The sequence below is a fragment of the Cotesia glomerata genome, linkage group LG4, assembly GCF_020080835.1.
Source record: "Cotesia glomerata isolate CgM1 linkage group LG4, MPM_Cglom_v2.3, whole genome shotgun sequence".
NCBI classification, from domain to species: Eukaryota; Metazoa; Arthropoda; class Insecta; order Hymenoptera; family Braconidae; genus Cotesia; species Cotesia glomerata.
In genome coordinates this window covers 23,496,401-23,520,672 of record NC_058161.1, presented here as the reverse complement: position 1 = coordinate 23,520,672, position 24,272 = coordinate 23,496,401, and the positions used below count along the sequence as shown (strand labels likewise).

Genomic DNA, 24,272 nt, shown 5'->3' with positions numbered 1-24,272 from the left:
ATTTTTGGATGATTTCATGTAACTTTTTATGAGATTACATGAAGACATATAAAATTATACATGAAGTTGTATAAAATATATAAAGTAATAAAAAGAAACGTGAAGTTATACAAAATCATTTGAAGTTATGTAAAATTATATAAAATTACACGAAGATGCATAAATTTTTTTGTAATTATGAAGATGTATAGATGTATAATATATGAAGATGTATAGAAATATATGATGTTTATGTAAAATTATTTGAAATTATGTAAAATTTTATGAACTCTTAAATGTGTAAAATTATATATATGAAGTATAAAATTTAATAAAGTCTTGTGAAATTACATGAAGTTAAAAAAAATTATATGAAATTACCCAAAGAAATATAAAATTATACATGGAACTGTTTAAAAATGTATGAAGTTATGTAAAATTATAAGAAGTTACACAAAATAATTTTATAATTATATCCAACAAAAACTCAAAATTACCTAAAACACTTTATTATAAAAACTTGTACAAATATATCTAATTTGTTCCCAAATAACCTCATAAAAAGTCATTTCTTCTTAAAAAATACTCCTAAACTCAATATTTTCTCGACCCGGTCAGCACCCGAGGTTTCGCACTTTGAATCTTCCTCAGCATCATCTGCAACACCAGAAACCATTAAAACTCTCCTTACTTTTCTTACAAATCAGTTAAATAATTAAAAAATCACTTGCCATATTTTCCTCCTCGATTTTCCTCTGCAATTTCCTCCTATTGATCGCCGAGCTACTGAGCCTATTAGCGAACCCCAAGCTCTTGTTGTCCGAGATCGGCTTATGATTGGCCATGATCTTGTTCAGCAAGCACTGATTGTCCCTCTCGATCTTCATAACCTGCATATTAGTGAAGCTCATATTCTTCCTGGGATACCTTGAGTGCATATCACGGTCGTTAAACCTCCTAGCAATCCTCACGCGCTCACTAGAGGTCATCGACAGCGAAGAGTAATTATCCTCCCTTTTGAGGTTAGCGAGCGATTCTTCATCTTCCGGAAGGTCTAGTCTCATTTCACTGGGGCTGATTGTCTTTGTTCGGAACTTCGAAGAAGTTGATAAAGTTGATGATGATGATGATGATCTTCGCGTGACATTTGTGACGTCTGAATTGCTGTCAGAATCAAACTCGTCACTATATGAATAATCACAATCACTATCGGAATTTTTTAATACATTTTCGGGTTTTATTTCTTCACCGGGGTCGTAAGAGGTCATAATTGGTTGACAGTATTTTTATGTAGGGTGAATAATTGGAATAATTATTTTTAGATGACATGGACTGATTACGGGAAAAAACGTGGTTTGATTTTTTGTTTGTGTTTTAGGTTGCCATAGTTACGGTTGTATGATAGTATGTTGTAAGCATGTGTGTAAGTAAGTATGTATGTCAAGTACAGTCAAAGAAAAAAATCTGGAAAACGGTAGACCCTGCAGGCCATCTCTGGAACTTTTCGCTATGTACGAGTTCAAAGCGCTCGAAAAATTGTCTATTTCAAAGGTTTGAGCTCTTCGAGCTCAAAAGCAAAACTTTCCTACTTTTTTGAGCTCGAAAAGCTTTGTTGAATACATACTTTTTTTTTAAGTTAACTAAAATATTTTAGTTGCAATATCTTCCAATCGAACCAATCGTTTTTATGACACTTGCAGAATTCGATGCAGTTCTTCAAGCACAAAAATATTATTTGTTATCTAACAAACTATTCCATGTGAAATAATTATTTATTTTAAGTTATGTTAGCAAAACACTTGTTTGGAATTGTGAAAAATTAAATGTCTTACGAACGAATTGAACGATTTTGACAAAATTAGCGGCGTTCGATGTAGTTTCTTGAGCATTCATCGTTATTTTATAAAATCAAGAGCGATTCAAACAAAAATTTCGAAGTTATGTGAAAATAATATTTTCAAAATTTTTCGTCTACACATCAGAAAAAAAAAACTTCTTGCATCAAGAAAATTTTAAGGAATACAAAAGTTATTTTGGAGCAAAAAGAAATCTTCTGGGCTCGAGAAACTTTAACTTCATTCAAGAAATTTTCAATCTTCCTTAATATTTTCTTGAGCCAAGAAAAAAACTAATAAAATAATTTTTTTGAAATGTGGTATTTTTGGGATAACTTTTTAACGGCTTTATCGATCGATTCCAAAAACTGATAAGCTCTTAACATCAGAAAACCACGTCGGTCACCACTAGCCTGGTCGGATCGGTTGATTCGTTCGTGATTTATCGTTGACGAAAGAAAACCAAAAAAAGTGTTTTTTCGGAATTACTCCAAAATTCCTAGTTCGATCTATTTAAACTTAAAGATTCTTTACTTAAGATTTACTTCAAAATTCCTAGTTCGATCAATTTAAAGTTAAAGATTCTTTATGAGGCTTAAAAAACTGCGTCGAATGCCTCCGAACCGCGTGAAAATCGGTTCATTCATTCAAAAGTTATTGGGGTTTGAAAACTCAAAAAATAATGTTTTATTAAACTTTTACCAGATCTTTGAGCTCGGAGAGCCCCGAATGACACAAAATTTATATTTTTGAGCTCGAAGAGCGTTAATGAGTACAATTTTGAGCGCTGAAGTATGGACCCGTGAAAAAATTTTCTGATCAGACTATATCAAGCCTGATATGGAAATTGGCCATATCAGATTATATGTACCTTGATATAAGTATATCAGACTATGTATCCGCCCGGGTAGAAAAAATTATATATCATTATATTACATAATTATGAATGAAAAATTGCCCTATATAATTATGTATAATTATATATAATTATTTCCATAGGAAAAAAAAAATCGGGGTGAGTGGGAATCGAACCGTGGACCTACCGCTTGAAAGACTTATTTACTACCCGTTTACCTAAGAGACTTACTTGGAAAACAAAGTTTATTATAACTACAAGTAATGCAAATCGTATACATGATCGATTCGTAGTGAACAAAATTTTTTATCTAATTTATTAATTATTAATTGTCAATATTTATAAATAATAATGGTATCTATATGTAGATTTATAAAATTATCTATGTATACATGAAATCGCAAAAATGATTCTACGATGTATTGTTAAGGTACTTCGTTGCTTTAGAATTTATAATTTCTTTGAAATTGAAAAAATAATTGAGGTAAAATCAGAATTGAAAGCTTAAATTTTGATGAAATTATTTGTTTAGTATATGGAACTATATATTGCTGGAGGGCCTGGCTAACAATTTTTGAACTTGACAAAACTAATAATTTTTGTGAAATTAAATTTTTTTTTAAGTTCCTATTATTTCATCCGAAAAATACTATATATTAAAAGATTGTTAATCATTGGAGTAACAGACTCTTAGATAGAAAAAGAGAATGTTTTATGGTAATCACAAAATACCTACTGGAGTAAAAAAAATTATATAGAATTCTATATGATTCATATAGGATTGTATATGAATTATATATACATGTATATACTATTAAATATATTATTGTTATTATAGCATTATGTCTAACTTCTATTGCTGGTGCTACTACAATTAATGTTGACAATAACAACTATAATAATAATAATAATAATAATAATAATAATAATAATAATAATAATAATAATAATAATAATAATAATAATAATAATTGAGATAATAATAAACGTTTTCCTTCTTAAAGTCAGCTGGCCTGATGTCCGAGACTGAAGGGTTCATATTTGCTTGCCAAGATGGTGTCATTAACACTCTAGAGTACCGTAGCAAGGTGCTCCAGGTGCAGCTCCCGGACACGACCTGCAGGGCGTGTAAACTACATCCGGAGACGCTTATGCACATTTTGTCAGCATGTCCTGTGCTGGCGAGAGGTGCATACATCCAGCGTCACAATGCTGCCCTGAGAGTACTGTACTACTATCTTCGTCACCGCTACGGTATTGACGTGACACCGGTGCTGCCTTATCTGCCAAGAGATATTCCCCAGGTTGTTGAGAATGACAGTTGCAAAATTTATTGGAACATGCCGTTTGCAACAACTCGGCGGATAGATCACAACAAACCTGATATTGTGCTCTTCGACAAGGCTACTCGTGACATTTATGTCATTGAGTTCTCGGCCCCGGCTGAATACAACATCTCAGCCAAAGAAGAGCACAAAAGACAGATATATCAGGATCTCCTGTTTGAAATTGGCAAACTTTACCCAGGTTACCGTGTCAAGCTCGTCGTCCTGATTGTTGGCGTCCTCGGAGGGATGAAACAGTCTTTTGTATCCTCACTTGCCAGAGTTCCAGCTTGCTCATCAAAAGCTGAATTCTTGGCGGTCAGGATGCAGAAGGCTGTCATACTAGGTTCCCTCCGTCTACTTAGGAAAATGACTTTGGCCTGCTGTGATCACTAACCGCCTTGTTGTGCGGAGTGGTCCAGCAGTAATGGATGGAGCTCAGGCTGGGCCCTCGGAGAATCGGACTCCGGGGACAACCCCCCTGAGCATTTAATAACATAATAATAATAATAATAATAATAATAATAATATATTCAGCATAGTTATTAATGTTCATATTATTATAATCATTATTATTATTATTATTATTATTATTATTATTATTATTATTATTATAGCTGTCGCTAATAATTATTCCTATCATTAATTATATGTTACTAATTATAAGTGTTTTTTAAATTTGCATTGTAACTGTCTAATTTTGTTTTATTCTGACTTTAATGTAACTTTTTTTGTCTTAAATCTGAATAAAATATATTTCAATTGAATCAATTTTGACTTAAATGAAACTTTTTTTAACTTAAATTTAAATAAAATGCATTTAAATCGACGCAATTCTGACTTAAATGTGACTTTTTTTGTCTTAAATCTAAAAGAAATAGAGTCAAACTGAACCAGTTTTGACCTAAACGTGACTTATTTTGTCTTAAATCGATCCTAACTAAGCCACAAAAAGTCAAATCTAAGTCAACTGTTATAGAAATTTTATACGGACTAAAAAAATTAACTTAGTTGAAATTTGAAGGATTTTGACTTAAATTTTAAGTCATAATTAAGATTTTTTTTCGACCCGGGCATCTATATAATTATAAATGAATTACATATGCTTCTATATAATTAGATATGAATCATATATAATGATATATAGTTTTTTTTACTCGGGTATGCCTTTATATGAGGACATAAGACTACTTATGTGCTGGTAAGGGTATGAGTATATCAGACTATATGAATCCATATCAAGTTATATCAACCCTGATCAGGGATTTTTTTTTCAAGTTTATCAAAGTATATTTAACTTTATTTAACTTTATAAGGTTATATCAGGGCATATCAGGACCTATTAAAAAATAATGTAAAATTAGATATGAGCATATCAAGCTATATCAAGTCTGATATAGACATATCAAATTGATAAGGCTTGATCAGGCCTGATATGGCCAATTTTCATATCAGGCCATATCAGGACATATCAAAAATTAAATATGGACATATCAGATCATATCAGGCCAGATATGAACATATCAAAAATTTTTATATGGCCTTATCAGCTCATATCAAGCCTGATCAGAATATTTTTTCACGGGGAATTAGCGGGAAGTTGCAGGGATGGTCTTTATAGGGTCAACCGTTTTCCTAATTTTTTTTTTTCAGTGTAAGATATCTCACGAACGAATGAATAGATTTTGCAGCTCAAAAGTTACATATTTCGAAAAAAAATGATATTTTACTATCTTTGTTTTCTTGGAATTTCTCAAAATCTATCGCACCGAATTGGTTCTAACTTACGTGAAAGTTTAAGTTTTGTTGAACCCTTTCCAACGCTAATAAGTTCGTTCTAATCGGTCAAACCGTTATAAAGTTATGAGAGGCTTTTACCCACACACACATAATAATGTAATGCTCAATAATATACATATATGTTTTCGTATGTACGTAAATCCGTTTATGAGTAGACAAAACCAAAAGAGAAAGTAGAGGCCCAAGAAAATAGGCAACTAAGGTAAGTATATCTCGCAGAGAAATTGAAAGTATAAATAAGTGTGTATTTTGATTTTAATAAAAATACAGTGTAACAAGTAACAAATTCAAAGTAAACATGAAATAAATTTATAAAACAAATTAAATTTTTAACTGAATATACAAATTGAATAATAATTTATGAATAAATAGTTATAAAACAAATTATAAAAATTAACAACGTGTCTCGACGAAACAACTTCAGGTATTATTTATACTTTTGTAATTCTCACATGTTATTTTTGAATGTTAATTTACTATGCGTGACATTAATTTATCCCTGTTCGTGTTGCTTTTGTATTATTGGAAATGTGTATTTTTGGACATTTGAATTAATGGACATGGAAATTTCTAAAAATGGACATTTGATTTTTTGGAAATAATAATAAAAGTACTTAAGTAAAATTAGACATTAATATAAATGGACATTAATAAAAAAGGAAATAATTATAAATGTACAACTGCACTGATGGCCAACTTAATAAAATGAAATCCCTATTTTTGAAAATATCTCCAAATGGAAATAAAAGTATTTGGTAAAAGAGTTCAAATGAACAAATGGATTAATGGACATTTTCTTAAATAGACATTTATGAAAATATGGATATAATAATATAAAAAGACATCAGTAAAAATGGTTAAAAATACAAATGTACAATTAAATAAATGAAATAGTCACTTAATGAACATATGATTTTATGAACAATAGAAAAAATGGACATTTAAATTTTAGGAAAAGTGAATAAATGGACATTTGTATAAGTGCCCATCAATAAAAATGAACTCTGTAAAAATGAACATTTAAATTAGTAAAATTGAAATTAGTAAAAATGTAAATTAGTAAAAATGGACATTCATAAAAATGGACATTCGTAAAAATCGAAATTAGTAAAAATGGAGATTTCTAAAAAAGGATAAATGATTTAAATTTAATTACAAATAATTATAAAGTTGATAAATTATAAAATTAGGGTTTGTGGTGTGCGTAAAGGAAAAAAGATGTCAGAAGAGTTGGGAACTCGGCTACCAAGACATCTTCTTCGTAGGTTTTTTCGGAAAACGATAAAATATCAATCAGTAGTTCATCAAACATTACACTTAAATGATGTCATAAGAGCTGGAAACGCGGCTACCAAGGCATTTATCCATTTTTAGGAATGTCCATTTTTATTAATTTCCATTTTTACGAATGTCCATTTTTACTAATTTCCATTTTTATGAATGTCCATTTTTACTAATTTCCGTTTAAGCAAGTATTTTTATCGAAGTTCATTTATTTAAATGTTCATTTTTATTGATGGGCATTTATACAAATGTCCATTTATTCACTTTTCCTAAAATTTAAATGGCCATTTTTTCTATTGTTCATAAAATCATATGTTCATTAAGTGACTATTCCATTTATTCAATTGTACATTTGTATTTTTAACCATTTTTACTGATGTCTTTTTATATTATTATCCATTTTCATAAATGTCTATTTAAGAAAATGTCCATTAAGGTAGTTCTTTCCCAACCTATAGTTTATGCTACTGCTGTCGTCGTCGCGCGCTAGTGTTGCCTCTCTTACGGGCTATTGCTCACTTACTTCCACGCTTGACTTTACTAGTTTATCAATGATTTCTCAAAAACTATGTGGTTGGGAATTCCAGAATTTTGTAGGGTAATTATTCATGTATTAATCTAAGTAATATTAGTTTTTCGTGAAATTCGTAAAATTTCTTCAATACAAAAATAATAAAACTTCGCGGTTTTCTCTCTCTTGTCCCATACTGCCTGTGTAAAAATGTCATTTTCAATTGCAATTATCTTCGGTTAGACGTGGTAAATCGTCTCTAAATTTTAACAGCGTATGTATTATGTATTTAACTACTTCTATACGGAGTCTGGGAGATTTCTTGAATTTTTGCTTTTTGGGCCTAACTACCTTAATCCATTTGTTCATTTGAACTCTTTACCAAATACTTTTATTTCCATTTGGAGATATTTTCAAAAATAGGGATTTCATTTTATTAAGTTGGCCATCAGTGCAGTTGTACATTTATAATTATTTCCTTTTTTATTAATGTCCATTTATATTAATGTCTAATTTTACTTAAGTATTTTTATTATTATTTCCAAAAAATCAAATGTCCATTTTTAGAAATTTCCATATCCATTAATTCAAATGTCCAAAAATACACATTTCCAATAATACAAAAGCAACACGAACAGGGATAAATTAATGTCACGCATAGTACTATTGGATAAAATTTCATAAGTAATTTAATCAATGACACTAATTTTTTGTTCAACAATACACATTATATACTAAATTTAAATCATGATTATATCAATAAAACCTGTTTCTCTAAAACTTCTGGGTTTTTAGTTTAGTGGTTGAAACATACCAGAAAATAAATTTAATTCGTTTGTCCAATCTGGACATAAAAATAGTATGTGATTAGAAGACTTGTAATTATACAATGTTTTAAGAAGTTAGAGAGGACAATGTCAAAAAGTTTGGAAAATCCAAAAGTGCACGCCTCATAACGCTCATTCATTTTTTAAGAAAAAAATAAATTTTGTAATTGATTAAAAAAAAAAAAAAATTATAATTAAGTAATTTCTTACAGAGTATTTTTTATTTTTTTTTTAAATATCGGCGCCCGTTTTTCTTGTCATATGCGCACGCAGTCTAAAAAAATCTAGCTTGATCAAGTGGCGCCATAGTTTTCACGTCACAAATAAGAAAAGTTCGTTTGTCTTTGTACGGTTGTATCGTAGTGAATTTTAATAAAAATTCAATTTAGAAAAAAAAATACGTAAACTAAGCTACTGATATGAAATACAGACCCAGTTTATCGAATTCTTAAACTAATAAAAAAAGCCCGGTCTTGAAATATCAATTCGTTCGGGAGTAATCGTTGGTACATCCAAAATGGTGTGACATCAGGACGTCCACGTAAAATTTTTTTCAAAACGTTTTTTTTTCATAATAGCAACATGAAATGATTTTAGAATGTAAAACATGGTTTAATTTAAGTGTTTTCTCGGTGTACGTCTACTTATATTAATGTATAACTACAATATGGTGGCGATATAGGCATTTAAAGATCACAAAATGACTTGAACTTGACAAGTCGAGTATAAAGTACAACCTCACGCGCTTCGCGCTGTGAGGCATGCAATTGTATAGAAAAATGTATAACCCTGATTCAGAAAGATGATTTGAAATAATTACCTTCACGTTAATTGTATATCTATATAGTATTCAAATCAGATGCTTTTAAATAATTTCAAATCATTTTAAATCGTTAGATTTCTTAATCAGAGAAATACAAAAATTCATGTAAACTTACATGAAAAGTATTTGTTTTCTACGACTTTCTCTTCAAGAATAATTTATTACATATAATCTAAATAACTCATCTAGTTTCGCCAATCACCCAAAATAATATTCTCAAGTGACTAGAAATTAATCTTAAATTCTCTTTAAAGACCATTATCAATGGACTTTAAACTATTGATAATTTTACACTAAAAACCTATATATACTTACAGCTCTCTGATCAATTAGCGGTCCTCAGTTTTTTCAAACTTCCGAAATTAACTTGCTAAACTTCCAACACTCCCCAGGATCAATGTCGAAAATTTTGCTCTTTTTCCTAATTGGATTGATATTAATCATCCAAAGTTATGGAATTCTCCTGCCTTGTAGGCTTGGCGGCCACTTGGTAAGTTAAATTATTAATAATTATAATTATTTCTTCAAATTTCATAACATCTTAAATTTTTAGTGCGAAGACACCAAATCTTGCTGTGGCGCTTTGACCTGCGACGAATTAACAAAACGGTGTGTGTCAAGCTTTATTATCGCCACCAAGTCTTAATTTTGTGAATTTAAAAAAATTAGTGTAAAAATAGTTCAATAAAAATTATAAATAATTAAAATTAAAAATTATTGGTTTTGAGTAAAAACCTCAACAATTCATAATAATTTTTTATTCGCAATTTCGCGATTGCCATTGATAAATTTTACAAAGTGAGTGATTTTTTCATCAAAAAAAAAATTTCTCAATTATCTGCTGAATAAGTTAACAAGTGTGCGAAGAAAAAATATCGACAATCAAAATCACAACCAATTCTTATCACCCTTATCACATATAAACGCAGTGGCGTTTAAAGAACTCAAATAACTTCCCAACTTTTGAAAATTTTTAATTTTCTTAGCGGTAAGTTAAAAAAAAACTAACAAATAAATAAATAACTATTCTTTCTTCATGTCCCAACTCGTATTTGGTGTCCAAATTGTACTCAGAGATCTGAAGGGGTCGAATCCGGAGCGTTCCTAAGAAAAAAAACCGGCAATTAACTCCCTGGCTCAAATTACCCCGATTTCTGCGGCCCAGGAATTTTTCCAAGCAATTTGAGTACACTAGTTGCAAAGCTAACAAAATTTTCTAAAAAATGACACCTCGCACGACTCGATACCTCACAGGTCAATATTTTGATTAATCGATTAATAAAATATTAATAAATTAATTTAACATTAATTACCGGTTAACCCCCCAAGTGTGTATACTCATTTTACTCGGAGCGACAATCCCTAGGTCGCACTCTGCGTAGAATTTCAAATTTCCAACTTACCTGAATCTCTTCCGTGACCGGGGTGGGAGGCGAGGGGGCGCCCCAGGGTGCAGCAGCCCAAACTCCGCCAGTGTTAACTCCCCAGACCCCACTCCTCTCCTCTCCCACAGCTCCTCTAGTATACAACGGCTCCCAATTAGTCTCCACAGCCAGCCAATTATCCTTCAGCGAATCCTCAATCCCATTGCTCAACTTCTCTTTTTCCAACCCAGCATAGTTCTCCAGCAAGCCCATCATCGGACTCTTGTCTGTCCACAGTCCATTCCTGGTATCCTCTTCCAGACTCTCCAGCTCCACCAAGGGTTCGTCCGTCTCCGGAAGATCGTCATATGGAACCAATTCCGGTTCATAATTCGTCTCAAACGTGTTAATAAAGAAACTATTCGACGGAGTGTTAAGAATCGAGCTCAAGCTCTCCTCCCTCCTCTTAACCTGGAACTGGTTCTGCGCATGCACAATGGCTTCTTTCTGCGCAAGCTCCTGTTTAGGTGTCACCTTATCAAACCACTCTTTCTCCTTCTCCTCCTTTTTCTCCTTCCCAAAGCACTCAGTGCTTCTCACGACGTCACTGAACTTCGCCCTGTTCTCCCCCCAACATGGCGGAGGCGGAGGAACCACTGGCACTTGAACCGTCTTCATCTCCTTGTTCTCCGCAAGAACCACTTTCTTATCATTCCTCCTCTTCTGCGCCATCTTGTCTTTCTTCGGCGCCATTTTCTTAACTTGTTTCTCCACGACAATCTTTACCTCCTTCTTCCCCTTGTTCGTGTTTGTCCGCCATTTGTTTGCATTGTTTTCTTTCTCCTTCCCGTTTTCATAGTACTCGTCATCGTCGCAGTCTCCTTCATAATTATCAGGCAGTGGCGCCACCTGTTGAACCCGTTCCTGAACTCTCGGCTTTTTCTTCGGCGCTTTCTTGCCTACCTTCTCCATCTTAGGTGGCGCTTCTTTAAAAGCGTCTTCTTGCAAACTGCTTTCGGTGGTAGTGGAAGATGTCTCTTCTTCCGAATAGGTTTTTTGACTAGTTTCATATTTTTTGTACGTACTACCATTGTTATTACTACTATTATTATTATTATTATTGTTAATATTATTATTACTACCACTATTGTTATTATTATTGTTACTATTACTATTAGTATCATTCTTATTACTATTGTGCTTCCTCTTCTCCAAATTCTTGACACACTTAGGGCTCTTGTCTTCCTTCTTCCTAACCTTCTTAACCTCTTCCTCTTCCAAAGCAGCCATCTTCTCGTCCTTCATCTGCATATCAATTTTGAACCTCCTTTCTTCCTCAGGGGACCAATCAGGAATTTTGAACCTGTCTTTCTCCTTCTCCTTATCCTTGTCTTTCTTCTTCCCACTCCACTCTTCTTTTTTAGTCACCATCTTATCCTCCCTGACCGCTAAAGACCGGAGATCCAAAGGCTGTACCGTGCTAGCGTTGTTCCTCGACATAGTCACCAATGCGTTCCTGAGGATCCTATCAGCTTCCAGAAAAGATATGGCGAGGACGCAGATTAGGAGGATACAGGACAAGCTGACAGCAGCCCATTGAACTGGACGTTCCCAAGATGGCCGGACCAGGACCCGGGAGCAGAGTTCCAAGCTGTGCATTGGGACAGTCGTCAGTAGAGTCAGCTTGACCATTCCACGGGTCAGGTTATTCTTGTCGTCTTCAGTCCCAAGGCTGGTGGAGATCATCAAGGTCCGTTCGATCCTGGCTAGAGTGAAGTCAGGAGTAAACGCGATGTCGATCTTCCTGGTGGCGTTCGGCTGGAGGACAAAAGGCTCGCAGTTGAGGACCTTGAACCCGTACCCGACGCATTGGAGTCCGTTGATGAAGAACCCGTAGATGTTGATTGGTAGCTCTCCGGTGTTTCTTGCAGTGAAAGACCTCTTGACGGTCAGGTTAGGAACTGGGTTCTTGCGAAGTCGCTCCCTTTCGCAGTCCTTCAGGTGCTTGTCGGACAATTCGAACAGCAGGGGCGTAGGAGAGTTGGGCTTCCTGTTCCCAAACTTGAATTGAGCGTACCCTCCCCTGCCGACAAAGCGGACCACTTCCAGGATAGTCAGGTTATTCCTTACGTACAGCAACCCGGTGGTTAGTCCTGATGATTTAGGGGTGTAGGACACCCTGAGGATCTTGGTAGCGTTCGGCTGAAGTACCAAAGCAAAAGAATTCTTCTTGACGACGATGTTCCAGGAAGATTCAAAGCGCCGGCGCTCTTCTTCCAAAACTGGATCATCAGTGAGTTTGAAATCATCAGAAGCTGCGCAGTCGTTGCAGGGAGTTTTGAATCTAGAAGGTAGCAGGTGGTACAGCCGCTGTCCTTGAGGATAGAGCCAGTCCATCACTAATTGAACCACTATCACCTTAGCACTGGGATTATGAATCTTCAGGGTCTTGAAGGTGGTGTTCCCCACCTGAGTCAGCGGGAAGACCAAGCTCTTGTTGGACCTGCCCTGAGTCTCCAAGATTGACGGCCAGTTCGGTCTGACGTTGATGTTGAATTTATAACCGCGAACTTCGGTAGTTTCAAGTTTCATGGTAATGTTGTCGATGGTGTCGTTGCTGGAGGTGTTCAGGAACCTATTGTACCTGGAGTTCAGCAAGTTCAGGTCCAGGTCCCTGACGTGGGATGGCAGGTTCATAGTTTGCAGCCATTGGGCGCCAGTGGTCGTGTTCAAGGACAGACCTAGATAGCAGTTCTGTTTGCAGGTGATTGCAGTGTCGATAACAATGGTTCCTATGTTGTTGTCTCCCTTGGTGATGGTCACCGTCTGCTCTAGTGGCAAGTAATGAACCCTTGCGTCCTTGTTAGTTGCAGCTACGGACAGAACTTTCATCGGCCTTGCAAAGGAAGAGTGAATCTTCAGCGCATGCGTGCAAACTGACCCAGGAAAGCAGTCTGTGAATGTCAGCTTCTTCAGGGTGATCTTTCCATGAGCGACTCGCATGTACACGGGAATGGTTAGCCGCTCGTAGGTAGTCCTTACAAAGACATCCCCAACAATAGTATCTTCTTCAACGGTTGGTGTCTTCACCTTGATCTTGAAAATCGCAAGATAATTCGGCTTGATGTTCTGGCTGCCAGAAACCGCGCAAGCTGTTATATTCCTGAGTCCCTTGCTGAACAGTTCCGTGGGTCCAAACTGGCAGCCCATCAATTCTAGAACCGCTCCAGGCATGTTGACCCCCCAGCCGTGAAGTTCAATGTTCACCGGGTTCTTGTTCTCCAAAGCAAAAACAGCCTCGTTTTCAGTCCCACTGCTAACAGTACCAAAGTTCATCACCCCACGCTGCTGATCATCATCATACTCAACAGGAATCACCTTGTTGACCTTCCCATTGTAGATCAGCAGGGGGACCACCGTGGTGGAGACATTAGAGTAAATGAACACAGACGAGTCTAGCTTATCATCATCTTTGCTGTTCTTTTGCAGCGTCAAAGTGAATAAAGTCAACTTCTCACCAGGTTTTAAGATTCGCGGGCTAAAGTTACTGAGTTTGAATAGCAGCCGGGCAGATGGCGCCAAGGTGACGTTCGTTATTGCCAGGGGGACACTAAACCGGTTCACTACACTGAAATTCCTCGGCTCATGAGAGTAAGGCGGACAATAATGGGTGACGGTGGCATTCAGCTCAAGCCCGCCTTGGAGAACTTCAGCAGTCCAGGGTATGGAAATTTTCTGGTTGCTGCCACCAGGACCCAAGCTCTTGATCACTAACTTCCCTCTTAAGTGCTTTAGGTCCAGGGCAGACTTCCAGTCGTAGGTCAGGGTGCCAACTGTTAGGGGGATGTCTGTATCCGGGGGGATCGTCATCGGCTCGAAGTTTATCTTCAGGGCCTTGGATATCGGCGTACTGATGATGTTCAACACCCGGACAGGTTTTTTAGCACTATTTCGCAACACTATTGGGTAGTTCAGGGGGGATTGAAGCGAGCCGCCGACTCCGAAGTTGATCCAGGCGCTCTGACCCGCCCAGTGAATTCCAGCCCCATTGCCCACTTCAATTTCCACGGCGACTACCATCAACTCTGCGCTGTTGTTCATTTTGAACCTAACATACGCGGTGTGGTTCTTTTCCATGTACGCGTTGAAGTGCAAGCGAATGACAGGCTTGGTCTGGTACGCGGGAATTTCCCAGAGTTCACGCGGACCCTCGGCTTCTCCGGTCGGCAGCTCAAGCTGGAACTCACCCCCGGAACTGTACACTTCCACTACTTGGATCGTTTCACTGTGGGGGTTGTGCATGTAGATCAACGGGGTGAACGACGCATTCAGGGGCAGTTTCACTCCAATCACTGGTCTTAAGCGGTACGGCGAAGATATGCTCAGGCCCTTCACGTGGTACTTCAAAGTTCCTTCCGAGGTGTGGATCTGCAAGTGGCTCTCGATTTCACCCTCCTCGCGGCCAAGGAACACTACATTGAAGCTGGTGTTCCCTGATGGCGGGATCACTTTGTCCTGGAAGAATGAAGAGTGAAAGTGCTGCGTGCTTCCTGAGATTGATGTAAGGTGGATCGTTCGGTTCTTGTCCTTGTTTATCAGGGTTACGGTTTCCTGATGCGGAACACCCAGTTGGCTGAAATTAAGCAGTTTTATTAATTGGTAAAAATTACACAAAAAAAAAAAAGGGAATTTTGAGTCAAAAAACATTTGTTGAATCTAGGAATCTGTTTTTTCTGTATACTGATTATTATTTAGAGTTTTAGCTTACCGTTCTTTGAAGTCCAGGATACTAGGCTCAAACTTGACGTACGGAGGTGAATCTGGGCGCTTTTTGTCTTCCCTGGAATGGAAGTTATTATTAGAGTTTGGAGATTAGAATAAAAAAAATGATACTTACCCGGAATCGTACTCGGAACTGCCGAATTCCTGGAAGATAAAAAAAATTTTTTTTTTAATAATTCCGAGTAATTTTTTATTTTTATTGACAATTTAGAAAGATTAAGAAATATATTCAATCTTTTTTTATTGCTTTTGTTAATTTTTTGTACGAAATTTGTTAAATTTATTTGCAATAAAATTTTTAGGAAAATATTGATGATTGTTAAGAAATTGAATTTTTATAAAATTATGAAGAATTTTTAAATAAAAATATAATTTTGTAGGAATTTTACAAAAAATTATTTGAAAATTAAAAAAAAAAATTACTAATAATTGTCATTCATTAAATTTCATTCAAATCTTCAAAAATAAAATCAATGACCTAAAATAATTCCATCAAAAATTTCCGATTCCAAACTAATAACTTAATTGGTGTTGAAACCAAATTCTCTTGAATTCCATTTAAAGTCTAATTAGAACAGTTAAAAGTAATAAAAATTGCCGATTATTAATTATCAATAACAAACGACTCGCTCCACATCGATTACCTGCTGCATCACAATTGGGATTTTCTCCATCAAATATTGTACATCATTCTCTTCTGGAACAAACGCTGAAAAATAAAATTTTTTATTAGATAAAAAAAATTATCAAAAAATTAAACTTGAATATAAGAATTTAAAAAATTTATTATGCAAGAATTGCAAATTACATATGGAAAAATTAAAAAAAAAAATTAGTAAAACGGTTCACCCTAAAGGCCATCCCTGCAACTTCCCGCTAATTCCATACCTGGGCGCTTAAAATTGTACTTATGACGTTTTTGAGATTTTTGAGCTCAAAGAGATAATATTTCTATGCAGTTGAGATCTTCGAGCTCAAAAGTCTGATAGAAGTTTCATAGAACACTACTTTTGGAATTTTCAAACCGCAATAACTTTTGAATGGATCAACCGATTTTCACGCGGTTGGCGGCATTCGACGCAGTTTTATCAGCCTCATAAAGAATTTTCAGGTTTTAATTGATCGAACCAAAAATTTCGGAGTAATTTCGAAAAAACACTTTTTTCGGTTTTCTTTCATTCACGATATCTCTCGAACGAATTAACCGATTTCGACCAGCTTGGTGGCGATCGACGTGGTTTTTTATTGTCTAGAGCTGAATAGTTTTTGGAATCGATCGGTGGAGCCGTTTAAAAGTTATCCAAAAAAACCACATTTGAAAAAATTTTTTTTCTTAGTTTTTTTAAGATTTCTCAAAATCGACTGATCCGAATTGGTCCAAATTATACTTAAAATCTAAGTTTGGCTAAGCCCTTTCAAATGGCACCAACCGCGATAAAATCAGATGAGCCGTTCAAAAGTTATAAGCGGTTCACATATTTTCACACACACACACACACACACACACACATACATACATACATACATACATACATACACTGATAGAAGGATTTATTTGTATTAAAAAATATTTGTTAATAGTTAACAAATTATTTATTAGAGACCATTTTTTAGTATTAAACAAATATTTCTTAGCATTTAAAATGATTTATTTGTATTTAATAAATCTGATATTCATTTATTAAATATTAATAAATCTTTTTAAATACTAAAAAATATTTGTTAAGGACTAAAAAGCGGTCTCTAATAAATGATTTGTTAAATATTAAAAAATATTTTTAACTATAAACAAATCCTTCTATCAGTGTACATACATACATACAGACACAGTGACAACCTCGCGGGAGTAGTCAGGGAAGCTTCCTATGACCTTCAAACGTCGAGATCTGATGAAAACTCGATTTTTGCAAAACGGGGTGAAAACAATAACTTCCCGATTTTTGAAAATCTTCGATTTTCTTAGTGGGAAGTTAAAAATATTCTTTTTAAAAAAAAAGCAAGGTCTTATGGTCTAATGCTTTAGGCATTTTAATTACTATCATAAAATTATTATCATTTAATGACTGTAAGAATTTATCCATTACTTATTTTTTTTTAAGTATAACGTCTAAAAAATAAAACTTCTACTATTATTATTATTAATAATAATAAAGTTAATAATAACAATAATAATTAAAATAAAATTTTGAGTCAAAATCATAATTGTTAAAAATTTAAGATTTTTAAATAAAAGTAATAATAATAATAATAATAATAATAAAATTTTAATTCAAAATTACAATTACAAAAAATTTGATATTTTTCAATAATAATAATAATAACAATGATTTTAACTAAAAATTTTATCGTTATGATTTTAAAAAAATATCAAGTCATTCATAATGATATTAATAATAATAATAATAATAATAATAATAATAATAAAATTTTTATTCAAAATTATAATTATAAAAATTTGATATTTAATAATAATAATAATAATTTCAACTCAGAATTTTATTATGATTTTTAAAAAATATCAAGTCATTCACAATGACATTAATAATAATAATAATAATAACAATAATGAAATTTTGAATTAAAATTATAATAATTAAAAATTTGATATTGTTAAATAATAATAAAAAGAAGAAAAAAAAAACTTACCATTATTGTGACCATGAAAAGACGGTCTAATAAGAAGAGCGGACTCGAAAAAAATGAATAAAAACAAATACCAATAAACTCGTTTCTCGATCATAATAAATCTTCTTGTTGTTGTTCTTAACAATAATTATCAATTTACTGATAATAATTAACAACTACAATGAATAATAACAAAACCCAAAAATTCCACTGATAATTTCCATAGTAAAAATTAATGAGTTAAATCCATGCGAGGGTTCCTTGAATTTTTTTTTATTTAACTTGTAATATTTTTTGGATAACGTTGTTATTATTATGATATTATTTAATATCATATTTTAAGACATGTTTTATATTTATGATAATCATTCCGAGGATTGTATTTTAGTTTCACAATATCGATTATATTCTATATGCATTTATAATATCCCTGTAACAGTAACAGTACATAATAATATATTAATATATAATACTAGTATTTAAGTGTTAAAAGATCACGAGTGAAATATATAAATATATAACACTAATACATACTTACCAGCTTTTATAAATAAAGAGTTATGATTATGTTAAATGTTATATACTGCCGTGTATTGTTATGAACAAATATCTTGCTCTACAGCCCTACAATGTTATATATATCTATATATATATCGTTAACAAATAACATTCACGCATGGCGCATGTCCTCAGCCGCCATTTTTTATCGATTATAGCGACCACGGGTGAGCTTCATGAGTTTCGCTGTAGCGATTGTTGGTAAGCACGCCATTTTGTCGACTCCTCCACGCTCAACAGTCTTCAAAACTGGATTTATTAATTAAAAGGTATATGTCTTTTTAGAATTTTTGAATTTGTTGGTGGTAATTGTTTTTAATTTGTTTTTTTGTTTCTCGTTTTGGAAATTTATTTGAGTTTTGGTGGAAATTTTTTAGGAAAAAGAAGAACTTTACTCAAGCGCCATCTTGATGACAATTTTAATTTGAATTTTTATCAAGTTTTTATTTAGAATCAGATAAATATTTAAGTCTTTGTTGGTGATTAGGTGAAGTTAGTGGGATTTTGAGTAATTTGAGACAATTTTTAGAAAATTGAACGCTTTTTGTGAAACTTTGTAATTTTTTTGAAAATTTTTATTATTTTTCTGAAAATTCTTAAGAAATTTTATATTTCTTTATAAATTTATACATAAAAATTTTATTTTCATTAATTTTTATATAAATTTTATGACAATTTTACTAGTTTAAATGATTAAAAAAATCGGGAATTTTTTTAATTATTGAAATTTATTGAATTTTAATGAAGAATTTTTAAAAACTACGAATTTTTCATGAAATTTTGTAAATTTTAGAAAAATTTTTGTAAATCTCGGGTTTTAATTCTTGTAAAATTTTACAGAAATTTTTTTTTTTAAATTCATATTGAAAAATTTAGAATATTTACATCAAATTTAATAAAAAACTTCAAAATTCTTCACAAAAAATTCATGAAATTTCATTGTTTTGCGAAAAAAATATAATAAATTAATTTTTGAAAAATTTTAATCTAAATTTCTAAAATTTAATTTCAAATTTTTAACTTTCCGCTAAGAAAATTAAAAATTTTCAAAAATCGGGAAGTTATTGGTTTCACCCCGTTTTTTGAAAATCGAGTTTTCAACGGATGTTGACGTTTTGAGTTCCTAGGAAGCCTCCCCGAATATTTCCGCGATGATGTCCGTACGTCTGTGTGTGTGTGTGTGTGTGTGTGTGTGTTTTGTAGGGGGAATCCTTTTACGGATTCTAGGCATAGCTGTTTGGCCTGGATATGTGGCGACTCGACGCAGCGTCATACTAACTCGACACTAACGCCCCTACCCACTAAACCCTAAACCCCTTTTCCTTCTTTCCTCTAATCCCTCATGGAAACCGCCGTCAGGCATTACTTCGTGAAGGGAGGATCTAGCTACTGCTCTTCCTTCTGGTGGCTAAAGTGTTAACTATCTTCCTTCTATCTTCTGCTATTTGCTCTTTTTCTTTCGGTGGAAAGCAAGTCTTTAAGGACTTCTGTTGCAAACGTGTTGGTAGCGTTCCAGGCAGCTTCTGATGACAACATTGCTTCTACTAGTGAATCTGGTTGCATTCTCTGGTTCAGGATCCTCTCCAGTTCTTCACGCTGTGGATCGAAACGAGGACATACAAAGAAGACGTGCTCCGCGTCTTCAGCAGCTCCTGGGCAGGACGGGCACTCCGAAGAGTCATCGTGCTTAAAGCGGTGTAGATACTCTCGAAAACACCCATGTCCCGACAACATCTGCGTAAGATAGTAATTGACCTCACCGTGATTCCGGTTAAGCCAAATGTCGACCCGAGGTATGAGACGGTGCGTCCACCTACCCTTCTCTGCAGCATCCCATTGTAGTTGCCATCGGCCTATGCTCTTCTGCCGTTCTTCAATTCTAAGTTCTTCCGGGCTCAGTGCAGTTGACCTTTTTTGGTCGTTGAGGGCCCGGCTTTTCTCTGCTAGAACTCTAAGAGGTGGGGTTTCGTCAATGACGCACACTGCTTCTTCTGATATAGTGCGGAAGGCACTAGCTACTCGTAGGGCACTCAGTCGGTATATTGGTCCAGCTTTTCTCCATGATTCTTGGGTTTCCAGTGCATCAGCCCAAATGGATATTCCGTAAGTGAGCACTGATGTGACTACTGATGACAATAGTAGCCTCTTGCTCTGCATTGGGCCTCCGATGTTAGGCATCAGCCGTGAGAGACTAGCCCTCACTACTGACGCTTTGGCACTGACATGTTCCACCTGCTGTTTGAAGTTGAGTCGTGCATCCAGCATCACTCCCAGATAACGGATAAATGGTTGTGATGTGATTTCTTGGTCACCGACATTAATCTTAATTGTTTTAACTTCTTTTCGGCTGGTAATAAGCACTGCTTCGGTCTTCTGCTTGGCCAGTTGTAGGTTCACTGTATCCATCCACTGGTTGATCTTCTCAAAAGTGATGTCAAACAGATGTTGAATCTCGTCGAGGTGTTTGGCGACGATCACTGCGGCAACATCATCCGCATACGCTACCAGTTTGACACATCTTGGAAGCTTCAGTCTCAGGAGCCCGTCATACATGATATTCCACAGAAGTGGACCAAGAACAGAGCCCTGTGGCACACCACCGGTTATATCATACTCTTTTGGACCATTCTTTGTATCGTATTTCAGCACTCTATCTGTAAAATAGCAAATGACTAGTCTGCGAAGATATGTTGGCACGTTCTTCTCGTCGAGAGCTTGCATGATGCAGTCCCAATTAGCGGAATTGAAAGCATTTTTGATGTCAAAGGCAGCCACCAGGCAGTACTTCTTCGTTCCACCCTTCCATCTAGTTCCTGCGATTGCCTCTTTGGCCGTATTAACAACCAGGTTGATCGCGTCCAGGGTTGATCGTCCTTTCCGGAATCCATACTGGTTGTCTGCCAAGAGTGGGTCGACTACTGCATCTATTCGCTGATGGATGATACGCTCAAATATCTTACCCGCCGTATCTAGCATGCAGAGTGGTAGGTAAGATAACGGTTCTTCTGGTGGTTTCTTTCCTTTAGGTAAAAGTACTAACCGTTGCTGTTTCCACTTACGAGGAAAAGTCCCCTCCTTGAGGCATACGTTGTAAGCGTCTAGAAATAATGTTGGTGCTGCCTTTATGATGGTTTTCAAGGCTATATTAGGGATTCCGTCCAATCCCGGCGCTTTATTATTTCCTACCCGATTACAGGCCTCCAACAATTCTTCTTCAGTGACAGGTGGAATGTCGTCCAGTTCATCTTGCGTTGACTGATAATTGAGACTGTGTTGCTGTGGAAACAGCGCAGTGACGATTTTCTGAAGGAGTTGGGGACACGTAGGTGACGGCATTTGTTGTTTTTTCAGGTGCGTCATGACCACCTTATACGGCCGACCCCACACGTCTTTTTCGACCTCGTATATGAGCTCTTTCCAGCATCTTCTTTTGCTCTCTTTTATGGCCTTATTAAGTTCACGACGAGCTTTTTTGTACTCTGCGATCAGCACTGCAGAGTAAGGTCGTTGATAGCCACGCTGTGATATTCTTCTCTTTCGATGACACTCTTTACGGAGGTTGCTGATATGATCATTCCACCAGTGTACCGCAGGTCTTGAATTCATAACACGTTTGCGAAGCATACTGGCATCACAAGCTTGTGTTACTCGCATCATCAGAGCCTTAGTATGTTCTTCTGCACATCCAGTCTCTATCGGATCACTATCGAGGGCTGTTAGCAATACTTCTGGGTCAAGAGATTTCACCTTCCAACCGACGGTGTTAAATTGCTTGATAGGCCCCCGGAGGTTCTGGTCGTTTGACGTTTCCCAGAGTATCGCATGATGGTCACTGGCAGTGTAGATGTCCAGTACCTTCCAGTTAGTGTTACCTTTAGCAAGGCTGGTACTGACAAAAGTGACGTCTACAATCGAGCTTGCGTCACCTTTGGTGTAGGTCGGCGTGTCACCACTGTTGAGCAAGACTACGTCTAGTGTAGAAAGAGCTTCTAGCAGCTCTCTTCCTCGTGCATTAGTCTGAATACTGCCCGAGTCCACTGCCCAGGCGTTAAAGTCCCCGGCAATCGCCACTAGATGATGTTGCTTCGCGTCCTCGGTCAGTCGATCCAAGAAGTCAGTAAACTCAGCATTGAGAGGCTAGGTGGTGCGTAGCAGCTGTAAAAACGGATGCCATCTACTGATGCTGCTACAAAGCCAGCGCTGCCATTGGTAGCTACACTCTAGAAAGGGAGCTGCCAACAAGCCCAGAGCAGAGCTTTCGTGGTGATAGCCGTCTCCCAAGGTTGTCCAGCTAAATGTTTATATGGCTCCGATAAAAGCACAACGTCGAGCTTTAATTCCCGTACTGTCTGCATAAGCAGGTCATGCGCAGCTTCGCAGTGATTGATGTTAAGCTGCAGTATCCTCATGTTCGTTTATTTGTCAGCTTCTGGAGTGCTTCTTGGAAGACTGGACATCGGCCAGAACCAGACCGGTGAGCAGTGTCCTGAGAGCCAGGTTTTTCCGCACATAACGCACATTTCACTTTATTTTTGCATTGAGCAGCTTGATGACCTGTTTGCCCACATTTGATGCAAAGCCCAGATCTGACGACTTCACGTGTACATTGGGCAGTAGTGTGCCCAAAGTGCCAGCACTTATAGCATCGTAATGGTGTCTTAATTGCTCTGACACGGCAATTTACCCAGCCAATCCTTATTTTGCCTGTCTTTCCAAGTATCTTCTGCACTATTGCTGCTGGCAATCGTACCGAAGCAGTTTGAGTACCTCTGTAGGCCGGACGAATTTTAATGACATCTTCAGGTATTTCATAGTCATTTCCAGCTGCCTCTTGTAAGGCCTTCCGGACATCGTCTTTAGTTGTTTCGTCGTCAATGTCCCGGATTTCAAGCTGTTCCTCTGAGCCTTTACAGATGACGCGCTTCTACTTTAAGGATGCTCTTGATGGTCTTCAGCAAAGCTTGTCCTTTGTCTGCAGTCTTTCTGGAAAGCGTAATGAGTATATTCCCATTATTCGTCTTTTGAACCTTGTCAACGACGTCACGGGTCTGATCTGGTGGGACATCTTTTTTAATCCGACGCAGTATCTCGGCATATTTTGCCTTCTCAACGGGTCGAATAATTAAGGCATCTGGTTTGGTGAATTTTCGCGGTTTTTCCCGCTTAGGCTCCGGCCGAGATTTGTTCACCGGTTGTTTTGGTAACCGCTCTCTCGCTTGCTCCTTCTTCTCCTTCTTGGATTGGACCTTCTGCCATTCAGTCACCTCTTTTTTCCGGCGTTCTGCACTGCCGTGTTTTTCGGAGGGCTTGGTTTCAGGTCCTTTTTCTTCACAACTTGGCAGATCGTTGGGTCGGGAGAAGATCGATCTTTTCTCTTAGTTGACTTGCTGCTAGTTCTGATTCTGTCTTCCGCGACTGATTCACCGTCACCTTCGGCTCCAGTGTCCATTGCTTCTTCATTCACGATAGTTGCTTGAATGCTTCTCTCCGGTGTAGTGCGAGAAGTGCGTCGTACTGTTAAACACCATTCTTCATCAAGTTTCTTGAATCTCTGGAGGGCATTGGCTACGCTGGTCGTCTTGGTCTTAATCTCCTTGTGGATATTGACCTTAGATTGGATGAAGTCATTTAGCTCACTGGTCAGCTTTTCAAGGCGTTCAAACGTTTGCGACCGCTTCATTTCAGCGCTTGCTTCAATCGCTG

At 35.9% G+C, this 24,272-nt stretch overlaps 2 protein-coding genes and 1 long non-coding RNA gene across 6 annotated transcripts; 1 reads left to right on the top strand and 2 right to left on the bottom strand.

Moving 5' to 3' along the window:
- Nucleotides 1-468: 468 nt before the first annotated feature.
- On the bottom strand, nt 469-1,444 carry LOC123262866 (cilia- and flagella-associated protein 97-like). Its single transcript, XM_044725351.1, has 2 exons — nt 711-1,444; nt 469-636 (listed from the first exon to the last, which is right to left on the bottom strand). Exons 1-2 carry the CDS (start codon nt 1,245-1,247, stop codon nt 574-576), a joined length of 600 nt encoding a protein of 199 aa, XP_044581286.1. The 5' UTR covers nt 1,248-1,444; the 3' UTR covers nt 469-573.
- Nucleotides 1,445-7,661: 6,217 nt separating this feature from the next.
- LOC123262867 lies at nt 7,662-9,948 on the top strand. 4 transcript variants are annotated; one of them, XR_006509048.1, is made up of 3 exons: nt 7,662-7,677; nt 9,558-9,730; nt 9,794-9,948. It is a non-coding gene; the product is annotated as an uncharacterized LOC123262867 (long non-coding RNA). The 4 variants fall into 4 exon arrangements; XR_006509047.1 differs by lacking the exon at nt 7,662-7,677 and adding an exon at nt 8,919-8,958; XR_006509046.1 differs by lacking the exon at nt 7,662-7,677 and adding an exon at nt 9,013-9,051.
- Nucleotides 9,949-9,983: 35 nt separating this feature from the next.
- LOC123262852 (transmembrane protein 131) lies at nt 9,984-18,661 on the bottom strand. Its single transcript, XM_044725324.1, has 7 exons — nt 18,550-18,661; nt 18,033-18,441; nt 16,031-16,095; nt 15,502-15,530; nt 15,373-15,444; nt 10,644-15,237; nt 9,984-10,344 (listed from the first exon to the last, which is right to left on the bottom strand). The coding sequence occupies exons 2-7, from the start codon at nt 18,124-18,126 to the stop codon at nt 10,264-10,266; spliced, it is 4,935 nt and encodes a 1,644-aa protein (XP_044581259.1). The 5' UTR covers nt 18,127-18,441; nt 18,550-18,661; the 3' UTR covers nt 9,984-10,263.
- Nucleotides 18,662-24,272: the final 5,611 nt, after the last annotated feature.

What these genes read in the sequence shown, in the direction of transcription:
- LOC123262866 (XM_044725351.1), bottom strand. Translation starts at nt 1,247, where the DNA reads ATGACCTCTTACGACCCCGGTGAAGAAATAAAACCCGAAAATGTATTA. An exon ending in AAATCGAGGAGGAAAATATG is followed by an intron (nt 637 to 710) that starts GCAAGTGATTTT and finishes CTGGTGTTGCAG; the next exon opens with ATGATGCTGAGGAAGATTCA.
- LOC123262852 (XM_044725324.1), bottom strand. Translation starts at nt 18,126, where the DNA reads ATGATCGAGAAACGAGTTTATTGGTATTTGTTTTTATTCATTTTTTTC. An exon ending in TCCCAATTGTGATGCAGCAG is followed by an intron (nt 15,531 to 16,030) that starts GTAATCGATGTG and finishes TTTATCTTCCAG; the next exon opens with GAATTCGGCAGTTCCGAGTA. An exon ending in AGTTCCGAGTACGATTCCGG is followed by an intron (nt 15,445 to 15,501) that starts GTAAGTATCATT and finishes CTTCCATTCCAG; the next exon opens with GGAAGACAAAAAGCGCCCAG.